The sequence below is a fragment of the Polypterus senegalus genome, chromosome 14 (assembly GCF_016835505.1).
Source record: "Polypterus senegalus isolate Bchr_013 chromosome 14, ASM1683550v1, whole genome shotgun sequence".
NCBI lineage: Eukaryota > Metazoa > Chordata > Cladistia > Polypteriformes > Polypteridae > Polypterus > Polypterus senegalus.
In genome coordinates this window covers 4,696,541-4,709,998 of record NC_053167.1, presented here as the reverse complement: position 1 = coordinate 4,709,998, position 13,458 = coordinate 4,696,541, and the positions used below count along the sequence as shown (strand labels likewise).

The window sequence follows — 13,458 nt, the reverse complement described above, 5'->3', positions numbered from 1 at the left end:
TGGGGAACAGTGTGTCCTTCAGAACCTGGACTGAAAAGCATTGAGTCCTTCACGAGTCATTGAAAGGCTGAGAATGAAATGAAGTGGATAGCATTATGTCCATCAAGAACTGGTGTTAGAGGGCTGAATATCAGTAAAAGGTTGGAGATGAATATGATTCAAAGGCTAGATCTAAACAATGATGTGCATTTCATGTCATGCTGGACAGCAGTGTATCCCCTAGGAGGTGAGGCTGTAGAGTAAAGTATCATGAAAAGGTTGGCATTAATGTGCTTAAATAGCTGTAACAATAAGAATACTGTGTGTGACTTTCAAAAGCTGAAGGATATCACTAAAAAGCTGGAGACCAATGTCATTGAAAGACTAGAGCTAGACAGGAACATGTCCTTCAGGAGCTAAAGCTGGAGAGCTGTATGTTATTAAAACAAAAACAAAATGATGTTCCTTCCATCTTGGTTAGAATTTACCTGAAGTCACGTGGGAGCCTCTGAAGTCAGCTAGAAGAAGGTTCTATGGTATCAGACTAAGCTAAACACAGCACAATGTTAAAAACACACCATCAGGATGCTTCTCTGCAGTGGGCCTTGGAAGGCTTCTGAGGGTGAAGCAAAAAAAAAAATGCGGAAAACTAAATAAAAATCAAGAAGGAAAACAAGAAACCTACAACGTGAGAGGAGAACAATAACCACCACAAGCATAAAGCCAAACCAAGACAGGAATGGCCTAAAAAACACCATATGAAGGTCCTGGTGTGAATGAGTCCAGATATCAGTCCAACTGAGAATTTGTGGCTGGACTTGAATAGGGCCGTTCACTCATGATCTCCATGCAGTCTGACAGATCTCAAGCGGCTTTGCAAAGATGAGTGGAGTGAAATCTCAGTGTGCAGGTAGAGATGATAAAGAACTGTTCACAAGATGTTCAAGGCTGCCGAAGGTGCATCCACTAAAATCTGACTTGAAGGAGGTGAATACCTATTAGATCAATCATTGCGTGTTTTAAATTTGTAATTAAGTTAGACCACTTTGGTGAGATCTGTTTTCGAATTGATATTGAAGAGTCTTTTTCTGTTGATCATACTCAGATATTATTGTCTGTCTATTATAACAAAAAAATCTTGGGAGACGAGACTTTTTATCCTGCGATGAGACATGATCTTTTAAAGAGAGACACTTTCACGTCCCACGAGACAGACTTTGTGCCAAGAGATTTAACCACACCCGGGGCCGGAAATTAAAGACCAACAGTAGGTGACAAAGTACTGTAGAACGTCATAAAGAACTCAAAAACATTGGCGCAATACACATGCAGAGCAGGTTAGAAATAATGGAAATACAAAAATTCAAAAGTCTCAAAAAATGATAGTAAAAATTGCATTAGCACAAACAAACAGAAATTATTACTCGGTGAAATAACAGAACAGCGAAAAGAGATTGAATATATTGTTTGAATTTAAACTTTAAGTTGGAGAATTGTAGATCACATAATTTGTGTTGTCATCACGGAAAAGTAGTGTTTCTTCCTAATGAAGAGGCGTATCCGCGAGAATTAAAAGATTTGTTGTTTGGTGAAAGTGAAATCCACATATTCTGCCACGCTTGGGTCACAGAGTTGCACAGGTACACAGGAGATTTTTTGGGGCAGACACGTTATTCAAACACTTCAGACAAACTGAAGTCTCTTTCAGGAATGAATCGAGCTCCGCGTGTAGTCGGAGAGGACAGTTCCGTCTCTCAATTAAAAGAATAGAAAATCTTCCTCTTCATAGGGGCCCCCAACAGGAGCAGAGGATGTCTCGGGGAGAAGAGAGACAAGGCAGTGAGACAAAAGGACAGCTGCTGTTCAGGCTTTTAAATGTTCGAAGCTCCATGTGAGATGCAGATCATGCAGCACAGCAGCAGCAGCAAGCCAGCAGCTGATCGAGCAAAGAAGAGATAAAAAAAACTGTATTTGTTTCCCATTGTATCGCCGTTTACGAGGGTTTCTGAGGAGCGACCGCATTTATTTGGGGTTTGTTCAGCCCCCCTCTTCACAACGCGAATGAAGTGATTATATATTATAAAAAAGGAAAACTCCCAACTTTATTGGCGCTGTAATTAAGAGAAGCAGTTGGAAATCAATGTCTTCCTAAGTCTAGAGTTGAACAAAAATGTGCATTTCATGTCATTCAAAACCTAATGCTGGGGATCAGTGTGCCCTTTAGCAGCTGACGTCAGAGAGGTGAACATCATTGAAAGAGTGGCGATCAAAGCCCTTCTTAAGCTGGAGCTGAACTGTGACTTAACACCTGTAGCTGGAAAGTTGCAGGCCAGAGATCAATGACGGGGATACTGTGCTGTAAAAATGGTGCCATCCTTTAGATGAGATGTAAGACTGAGGTTGTGACTCTATGTGCTCCTTAAATACCCTTGGGTATCCTTCATCAAGAGCAGGGTGCATCCCGATGACCAGGCTAAATTACCTTCTGCGGTCTAGTCATTATGGGCCCCTGATCATCCTCTGTCTCTAACTGGCTATCTCTCTCACTCCTCAAACACCTAATGGCTAATGTGTGGTGAGCACCCTGGGAAAAAATGGCTGGGTGGATGCTGCACTCTGGTGGTGGTTGAAGTGGCTCCCTACTCCGTATGTAAAGTACTTTGGGTAGTGAGAAAAATGCTATATAAATGTAAAGAATTATTATTATTATCAATGTTACTGAAAACTTAGAGCTGGAGAGCTTAACAGCATTAAAGGCCCCTTGAAAGGCTAGCAGTGGACACCAATGTCATCCAAAGATGTTGAGTCTGAGATCTTTGAATATCAGAAAATATCTGAGACATTGATCTCAAAAAGAGAGCATCCTTCAAAGGATGGATCAAAGTCCTTTGCTCTTAATGAAAACTTCTCCTTGAAGCCGGAGCTGGACACGTAACTGGTCCTTCAGGAGTCTGGAGCTTGACTGGTAAATACATTTTTCAGAACAGAGCCAACATGTTTGCTGCATTTTGATAAACAAACTTAGGTGGCCATTCTTCCTTCAGTGTTAAGGGTTTTGGATTCTTGTTTAGGTGTTTTTTATGCTTCTATCCACCTGTCGTGTAAAAACGATGAGTGAGAACTAAACAGAGAAAACCAAATAAAGCATGACAGATGTGCTGGCAGGGAATTGTAGATGACCTGTCTATCGTACCCACCCCGCCGAAACAAAAGACTAAAGTTTTTCTCCTCATATGTCTTTATAACCTATAGAGGCTGTGACCAGTGTCACCATGCCTCATGAATCAAAACAGAAGGTTAATAAATCATCTTCACACTCTAAAGAATTGGAGACTGATGACATCTTGAAGGATGGTGCTGCCTTGTATTGGTACAATTGTAAAGGTTATAAGAGTTTGTCATGTGAAAAGAGCATTCGGTCGACAGGGAAAAAAAATAAATGTGGACCAAGACACAGGTTCTGGATCAAAGTGTTCGTCAGGCAGTTATTATCTGTGAAGGCTGAGCCCTGGATGATTCTCTGATTATATGAGTAAATATTTAGCAGAAATATTTATTCAACAAGATCAGAACACATTTCTAATATATATATATTTTTTTTACAAAAACTTGCTTAGGGACACAAGCAGAAACTGAATCAGCAAACTAGCAATTTAAGGTCTGATGTTGTAGTCACTACTGCATACAGGCCTTATATCACCAGGAAGCAGTGAGCCATATGGCTGGAGTCTGTCGGTTGTTTAACACTGGGTATGGTGGGCTTAAAATTTCTTCCATAGCTGAGTTTAAAATATTTTTATAAACGTATTTAAAGTCAGTTGCAATCAACAGAATCATACCTTCCATGACAAGACCTCAAGTGGTATATGCCTGTGAAATTAATGTCAATATTTAATGCCTCCAGTGGATCGTAATGCACAAACAGAAAAAAAATAAATAAATAACCCAGACACAGTTTAATGGCCTCATAGCAGAGGTTACTGTTAAACTTAATTGCTTCAGGGTGAAGTGGTCTTTTATTCCATTGTCAGCAGAGTAAAGGCAGATTACACGCACTGACAATGCCAAAACTGATTACATAACACGCAGCAGCTTATAATTCCTTCAGATCGTTGTTCTGTGGTGAAACGTTTGACATCGGTCCAAGCAACTGTTCACAAAAGGATTTCAGGGTCGTTCAACTGAAAAAATGGTGGCAAGTGAAGTGGGACAGCATCAGGAACGATGCTGTTGGATTAGCCTGTGACACGTGAGCCTTCCTGTGAGAGCTGTGACGTAGGCTGCAGGGGTCACGATTGCAGACCTCCTGTAGCTCTGTGCCTGGAGTCGTCACTCCTTTATAAAAAAATCTGAGAGATGCAGGAAAGCTTGAATAAACATAAAGAACAATTTCTGCTACAGAAAGCTTACTTGTATAATGACGGCACAATGGTTATAACTGCTCTCTTATATTGTAGCTCCTGAGTTCAAATGCTGGCCTGAACTCTATGGAGTCTGAATATTTTTCTTGTATTTGTGAGGGCTTTTCTATGGGTACTCTGCTTTTAATCCCACATCACAAAGACATGTGTGTTTGGTTAATTGGTGACTCAATGCCAAGAAAAAGCTGTCAGAGTTGAAGGAATGCACAACAGGTTAATAGTGTGTATCTTTTTTGCCTATGGGTCCCTGAGCAGCATAACACAGGCCTGCTCTTAAGGGACTCTTAAGTGTTTCTAAACAGCAGTAATGGACTGGAATGGCTCTAAAATATTTGGAAAAGTAGGTTCAGGAGAGAAAAAATAAATAAAAAATGAAAAACACCTTCCAAGTTTGAGGCCACCCATGCTGCGCATACCCTTCCAAATACAGGCAAAGAAAACCAACGCCCGAGTAGGACTCTAAGGGCTCGTTTATACTTCACGCTCAGAATGCATAGGCGCACACATCATGGCTGCTACGCATTCCCAGCGTTCATTTGGTGTGTCCTCTGAGCAGGTCCTCAGAAATGAATGTGACGCGTGCGCAAATTGCAGTACCAGCAAAAAGTCAGGGGGCACAGTGTGATAAAAGTTGGAATGTGACGTCAGAGTCTCTGTTTACTATCGACATGTGACAGAAAGCCACTTTGAGGATCCTACGGGATTAATATGCTTGCTTCGATGTTTGATGAATGGTTCGATGTGGTGAAGCAAAATGACAACATACAAATGCAATCGTGGTGCTTTTATATTCAAGCATCGCATATTCCCCATCATAATGACAGGATACATTTTGTTTTTGCACCTTCATAACAGCAAAAGAATGTACAGCACTGTATTTGAGCCACAGAGAAAAAAAATTAAGGACACGGTGAAAAGGTCTATTTTGTGATTAAAGTGGAAATTTTGCCTTTAATCTCGAAATGTCCCCTTTAACCTCGCAGTTTACTTTATCACTAAAGTAGACCGGCGTAAACGTCATCTTAAAACCAAGCCATTTGTTAATCACTAGGTGCTTCTGGGGATTCCTCCTGACCTGACAGCAGTGGCAAGCAGCAAAAGATCACCACACAGAACACAATAAATGTATGATATTCCAACTCTCTGCACATTTAGAATCCTTAGATTTATACTTGAAATCACTTACATGATGAAATGCATTAAAGAATGTATGTTACATTTTACAGATAAATCATTAATTTCCCTTAAATAATGAATACACTTAATAATTACGGATTGATGGGCATAACAGAACAAGATGCAGATGACAGAAAGATATGGAAGAAGATGATCCGCTGTGGCAACCCCTAATGGGAGCAGCCGAAAGAAGACTACAGCAGACTACAATCCATGAATCAACAACTCAAGTTACTTCCAGGGTTGAAACACAACCTAAAGTATTAACTACCAATATTTATTGTAAAATGGATCACATCTGACCGCAGACCTCTAAATATACTGTTGTAAGAGCCAGATCTCTTTAGTTAATGTTAATGGTAAATTTACCTTAGATTTCACATATATAATTGAAGAATCTGTTTTACACCCTGTAAGCTAAGGGATCGGCTCTGAGCCCTTTCTTATTTGCAATGGTGATGGACAGGTTGACATACGAGATTAGACAGGAGTCCCTGTGGACTGTGATGTTTGCTGATTACATTGTGATCTGTAGCGATAGTAGGGAGCAGGTTAAGGAGACCCTGGAGAGGTGGAGATATGAGATAAGAGAGGAGAGGAATGAAGGTCAGTAGGAACAAGACAGAATACATGTGTGTAAATGAGAGCGAGGTCAGTGGAATGGTGAGGATGCAGGGAGTAGAGTTGGCGAAGGTGGATGAGTTTAAATACTTGGGATCAACAGTACCGAGTAATGGGGATTGTGAAAGAGAGGTGAAAAGAGATTGCAGGCAGAGTGGAATGGCTGGAGAAGAGTGTCAGGAGTGATTTTTGACAGACGGGTATCAGCAAGAGTGAAAGGGAAAGTCTACAAGACGGTAGTGTGACCAGCTATGTTATATGGGTTGGAGACGATGGCACTGACCTAAAAACAGGAGACAGAGCTGGAGATGAGTTAATGATGATAAGATTTGCATTGGGTGTGACGAGGATGGACGGGATTAGAAATGAGGACATTAGAGGGTCAGCTCAAGTTGGACGATTGGGAGATAAAGTCAGAGAGGAGAGATTGCGTTGGTTTGGACATGTGCAGAGATGAGATGCTGGGTATATTGGGAGAAGGATGTTAAGGATATAGCTGCCAGGTAAGAGGAAAAGAGGAAGGCCTAAGAGAAGATTTATGGATGTGCTGAGAGAGGACATGCAGGTGATGGGTGTGACAGAGCAAGATGTAGATGACAGAAAGATATGGAAGAAGATGATCCGCTGTGGCAGCCCCTAATGGGAGCAGCCGAAAGAAGAAGAGGAGGTGGGAGAACGGTAGCGCTGCTGTCTCGCAGGGAGTAACGTCCCTGGTGTTCCCTGCCTGGAGTTTGAATGTTTTCCTGGTGGGTTTCCACAGTGTGCTCCGGTTTTGGAAACTAAGGATTATGTAAGTAACATTTATTTTTATCTAAGTGACACCATCTTTGTTTTGTATACGAGCACCGCCATTTGTGAGTCCCATCATCAACACATACATAGTTGTGGAGTTGGAAGCATTTGATGTCAACAACAAAATTAGGTTAAAAGCTTGGCACTGGTGGCCATATCTCAAGCAGGATTGAGGATAAATCCCTCTGTTAGTGTGCAAATCTTTTGGTGAATTACTTCCTGACTTTAGAACTTTGTTCTTGTTATTAGGAATTTTGGTTAACGATTTAAACATGCCAACAGATTAGATGGATTTTGGTGCTGACTTTGGCTCATTCCCTGTCTTGTAATCCTTATCATTAGAAACCCTTCCTGACTCACTCAAAATCAGTACAGTAGAGGGCCAGAGCATTATATTATATTATATTATATTATATTATATTATATTATATTATATTATATTATATTATATTATATTATATTATATTATATTATATTATATTATACCAGTAACGGCACACTGAATGATAACGTGCAGTGAATACACTTGACTTGAGCATTCATAGTTTTCATACTCTTTATCTGCACCAGTCTACCTTTAGTAAAAAGAACTCTGTCTTCAGGTGGCATTTTACTTTACTGAAATTGATTAGGAGTGAATTCTCCGAAGCACTACATGCATTTTAAATAGTCTGCTTTATTTCTATTATTTCAGTATAGCCAGATTACTCAAAAATGCAATAGCTGCTAAAGTGAAATACACTTGACTTGATCATTCCTAGTTTTCATCCTCTTTCTCTGTTTGTTTAGCATTCATTTGCTCAGAGGTTGATGCGCTTGCTGCTTCCTGAGCAGCTCTTCTTTTCTCCAGCCTAGCGGCCCGCTTCTTCTCTTCTTTCGTCTGCATTTTTTCACATTAAAACTGATTAAGTCAGTGTTTGTATTGCAATTACTTTGTACGTTCCATCCATCCATCCTCTTCAGCTTATCCGAGGTTGGGTCGCGGGAGCAGCAGCTTGAGCAGAGAGACCCAGACTTCCCTCTCCCCGGCCACTTCATCCAGCTCTTCTGGGGGAATCCCAAGGCGTTCCCAGGCCAGCCGGGAGACATAGTCCCTCCAGCGTGTCCTGGGTCTTCCCCGGGGCCTCCTCCCAGTTGGATGTACCCGGAACACCTCGCCAGGGAGACGTCCAGGAGGCATCCTGATCAGATGCCCGAGCCACCTCATCTGACTCCTCTCGATGCGGAGGGGCAGCGGCTCTACTCTGAGCCCCTCCCAGATGACTGAGCTACTCACCCAATCTTTAAGGGAAAGCCCAGACACCCTGCGGAGAAAACTCATTTCAGCCGCTTGTATTCATAATCTCATTCTTTCAGTCACTACCCATAGTTAATGACCATAGGTAAGGGTAAGAACGTAGATCGACTGGTAAATTGAGAGCTTTGCCTTACGGCTCAGCTCCTTGTTCACCACGACAGACCGATGCAGAGCCCGCATCACTGCGGATGCCGCACAGATCCGCCTGTCGATCTCACGGTCCATTCTTTCCTCACTCGTGAACAAGACCCCGAGATACTTGAACTCCTCCACTTGGTACAGGATCTCGCTCCCAACCCTGAGAGGGCACTCCACCCTTTTCCGGCTGAGGACCATGGTCTCCGATTTGGAGGTGCTGATTCCCATCCCAGCCACTTCACACTCAGCTGTGACCCAATTCAGAAAGAGCTGAAGATCACGGCCTGATGAAGCAAACAGGACAACATCATCTGCAAAAAGCAGTGACCCAATCCTGAGTCCACCAAACTGGACCCCCTCAACACCCTGGCTGCGCCTAGAAATTCTGCCCATAAAAGTTCTGAACAGAGTCGGTGACAAAGGGCAGCCCTGGCGGAGTCCAACTCTCACTGGAAACATGCTCGACTTACTGCCGGCAATGCGGACCAAGATCTGACACTGGTTGTACAGGGACCGAACAGCCCTTATAAGGGGGTCCAGTACCCCATACTCCCGGAGCACCTACCACAGGATTCCCTGAGGGACACGGTCGAACGCCTTTTCCAAGTTCATAAAACACATGTAGACTGCTTGGGCAAACTCCCAAAAAAACTTAATACGTTTTCTTTCATTTTTCACTTAAACTGGCACAAGTCTTCAATGCGCATCAAGAATGATGTAAGATATGAAGAGGTAGGGTAAGTGACAGCGAAGGTGGTAGGGATGAGAACGGTACCTGTACACATGTGCTGCATGGCCACACGGCTGGCCTCTGCTAAGAGTTGATTCTACTATAAAATAAAATAAAAATAAAAAGAGAAATAACCTTGGAGGTCAATCATCACCCCTAAAGTGGATATTAGGCATCACGTAGTATATGTGTACCACATTTCAGGTCAATAGGTCAAACAGTTTGCGAGCTACAGGTGATTTAAAATCCTGGACAGACAAATGGGCAGCCACGGTAGCGTATTATATAAGAAGATTGACTAGAAAGCCACAGAGCAACATTTTCTTTTAAACTTTAACATTTTCTTTGCTGGAAAGGATACTGATAAAATAGCTTATTACAATTTGACAGCAGGTTCACCAAACAATTATTCAAAGTCTATCCCATATTAATATTGTTAAAACTTTGGTATCCGCATATTTTAGTGAAGAACAGTCATGCGTAAAGCCAAGAGAAGTCTATAGAGAGCAGACAGAGAAGAGGTGTCTTCCAAAAAACCTAAGGGAAAATCATCTATGCGGTAAAGGAATCACCCAGCTGAGAGCTAAGGAGTATGGGCGCCCAGCTGGAAGCCAAAGAGTGCATCAAATATAAAGGCCACAACCAGCAGAGATCAGGAGAAGAAGCAATTGAGAAAGAGGCACCCAACAGCGAACTGAAGGACTGAACAGATGGAGAAGGGGTGCATGGTAGGAATTAGCTGAAAAACTCTGGGGGTCAGGAGAGAAGGGAAGAAGGTGGTAGGGCAGGGTGCCAAAATGGGAATAAGAAAGAAAACCAGTGACACTGCCACTGTGTATTTAAAAAGCACAAAAAGCAACTGAGCTCAGCAGCACTGGTTAGTTTAAAGCATTCAGAATATAAAGCCCAAAACTTTGAGTCAGAACCACACATTTTTCTGAAACATTTAAGTGAGCTAACAAACACCCTTGGGTGGTATTCTGTTAAATTGCTTCATTTTGAAAGCAGTCCTACAGCATGCTTATTATATACTACTTAGTCCTCCAAAACAACAACTTGATTATTAAATTAGCAGATAACACCACTGACCCTGGCCTGGCCGACATTGGCAATGAATCTCCAGTGACCAGACACTATAGGGCTCTGACCAGATGGTACAATATCTTGGGGGGGCTTCACTTAAAGTTTGGCAACCCCTAACCTATGCTATCCCAATAACAATTGCGGAGAAACATGGCATTTATGAGGCTTGCTTTTCATTTAAAAATCTCCCAGATGATTCAAAGGACGACAAAACAATACAATTTAAATATCATGGAAGTACAAGGCCCTTGGCTTATCACTTAAGAGCAAAACATGAATGATGCCACTGTTAAAAACTCAAGATTATTCATCAAAATCTGCAGCAGACTACAATCCATGAATCAACAACTCAAGGTACGTCCATGAATGAAACACAACCTAAAGTATTAACTACCAATATTTATTATAAAATGTATCACATCAGACCGCAGACCTTTAAATATACTGTTGTAAGAGACAAATCTCTTTAGTTAATGTTAATGGTAAATTTACCTTAGTTTTTGCTTAATTTGAATAGAATGGAGATTTCACATAGATAATTGAAGAATCTGTTTTACACCCTGTAAGCTAAAGGATCAGCTCTGAGCCCTTTCTTATTTGCAATGGTGATGGACAGGTTGACAGACGAGATTAGATAGGAGTCCCTGTGGACTGTGATGTTTGCTGATGACATTGTGATCTGTAGTGATAGTAGGGAACAGGTTAAGGAGACACTGGAGAGATGGAGATATGCTCTAGAGAGGAGAGGAATGAAGGTCAGTAGGAACAAGACAGAATACATGTGTGTAAATGAGAGGGAGGTCAGGGGAATGGTGAGGATGCAAGGAGTAGAGTTGACGAAGGTGGATGAGTTTAAATACTTGGGATCAACAGTACCGAGTAATGGGGACTGTGGAAGAGAGGTGAAAAAGAGAGTGCCGACAGGGTGGAATGGGTGGTAAAAAGTGTCAGGAGTAATTTGTGACAGACGGTTATCAGCAAGAGTGAAAGGGAAAGTCTACAAGCCAGTAGTGAGACCAGCTATGTTATATGGGTTGGAGACGACGGCACTGACCTAAAAACAGTAGACAGAGCTGGAGATGAGTTAATGATGATAAGATTTGCATTGGGTGTGACGAGGATGGACAGGATTAGAAATGAGGACATTAGAGTGTCAAGTTGGACGATTGGGAGACAAATTCAGAGAAGCAAGATTGCATTGGTTTGGACATGTGCAGAGGAGAGATGCTGGGTATATTGGGAGAAGGATGTTAAAGATAGAGCTGCCAGGTAAGAGGAAAAGAGGAAGGCCTAAGAGAAGGTTAATGGATGTGGTGAGAGAGGACATGCAGGTGATGGGTGTGACAGAGCAAGATACAGAGGACAGAATGATATGGAAGAAGATGATTTGTTGTGGCAGCCCCTAATGGGAGCAGCTGAAAGAAGAAGAAGCTAACAAGTTAATGGAATTTTCTTAATGCTCTGCTGTATTTCTTTATTTAGACAATAGAATGCTTTCAGATTGTAGTTAGTCAGCCAGAAAGAAACATGAAATGCTAGACACAAAGACCTGAAGAGCATATAGTTTTCTGATCGTTACCATCATGCATGTACATTACCATTTCTATGGTCCTAGTGTATGTAACAGAAACCTTAAGAAATGTATCCAGACACTTAAACCTTAATGAACCATCACAGACAAGAAGTTGTTCTTTCTTTTTTGTGTACTGTATTATCAGCATTTCTTCCTTATTTTTGAATGTCACTAAAATGTTTAAAATGAAGAAACTTGGACTTTGGAGTTTTTTTGTGCAACGAGTCATACCAACTGTCAGAAGTCTTTTCTGGTAGCTACATTTTGAACTATTTTGAAACATCTGAAAACCCTCAAAAAAACGTAGCTACAACTGTAGTTGAAGGTACCGGGCTGAGAGACTTCATTCGTTCAGAGAGGTCTAACAGTTCTTACACGTTACCTTCACATAGGACAATTGTGTCACAGTTTAAGGATTTATAAGAAAGGCACAAATCTTAGCAGTTTGAGCAGCTCAGCAGTTGCATATCCATCACATTCAAAGGAGACTGATGCATTAATCAAGACCAATCGAGTGAGACATCTTGCAATGAATTATAATTGAACATTTGAATCATTTGTCAGCCCTAATATTTTAATATATTTTTGTATCTCTGTATTATGTGACCAGTACACATATAGATGTGTTGTATGTTCTCGGTGCCTTTTTTTTTTTTTTGATTTTGTGTCATATCTCTTGTATTTAATAAACTGCCTGAGTGGCTCTCTACTCATAAATTTCTGTGTAGCTGTACAAATGACAAACAAAGTACCTTATCATATCTGATACTCACTTTCCTTCCGACCCGTAACTATTCATGCTGTCTTCAATAGACTCATGGCTGGCTTGTCTTACAGTTCGACTGGGCATCTCCACGGCAAGTCCTGTCTCTGTACTTCTCTGAATGCCACTTCGGAGTTTCCGGCCATCTGCTTCTGGGAAAAAGTACAGAATTAGTCCACATAATACAGATAGCCCTGAGATATTAGGAGAATATATAACACCTTTCAAGACAAGAATGGGGGTAAATCAAAAATTAAAACCAATATGAAAATTATGTGGTAAACACAACAGAGAGGTGCTGATGCAATACAAAACGATTGTGATGGCTTATGGGTAGTTTGAACACAAGCAGCACAGCGTTCTGCTGTTAGTCTAGATCAACGGTTCTTAAACTGTGGGGCACGCCCCCTGAGGGGCTGCTTAAGCTGTACAATCACAATGAATGCATTATAACTAAAATTAAAATAAAACATTTCTAAGGCATAGATCTAATGACTAATATGTCCCTGCTTTAAAGTACACAGCCCGTCCAGGTTTGATTTGATATTCGAGAGACACTCTGTTTGTTTGTTTCTATGATGAGCGGCACCACTGCTGCTGTTGCTTTTATAGTCGTGTATTTTCAATCCAGAAAGTTTGTGACGTATCGGTATCTGTCGTGAACATTCGGGTAATGGTAGATCAGGTGATAATGCAGCGTGACTGCACCAAATTGGCAGTGTAGCCAATATTGCCAAATCGAGTTGAATAATTTACTGCGCATTGGGTTATTTTCAGGATACAGCTAACAGCGGTATAATATTTGTCGGACGAAACCTTTTGTACTATTCGTATATATATATATACGAATTTATATATATATATATATATATATATATATATATA

General features: G+C 41.3%; 1 protein-coding gene across 3 annotated transcripts in view; it reads right to left on the bottom strand.

Annotated features, from left to right (window-relative positions):
* The window catches only part of rims4 (regulating synaptic membrane exocytosis 4), a 178,553-nt gene that overhangs the window by 78,475 nt on the left and 86,620 nt on the right, over window positions 1–13,458 (bottom strand). For 2 of the 3 annotated variants that reach the window (XM_039735413.1, XM_039735411.1), the window contains exon 2: window positions 12,584–12,725. In XM_039735413.1, the coding sequence (XP_039591347.1) occupies window positions 12,584–12,725 (142 nt within the window). The remainder of the gene's footprint in view (window positions 1–12,583; window positions 12,726–13,458) is intronic. The other variant, XM_039735412.1, reaches the window with a different exon arrangement.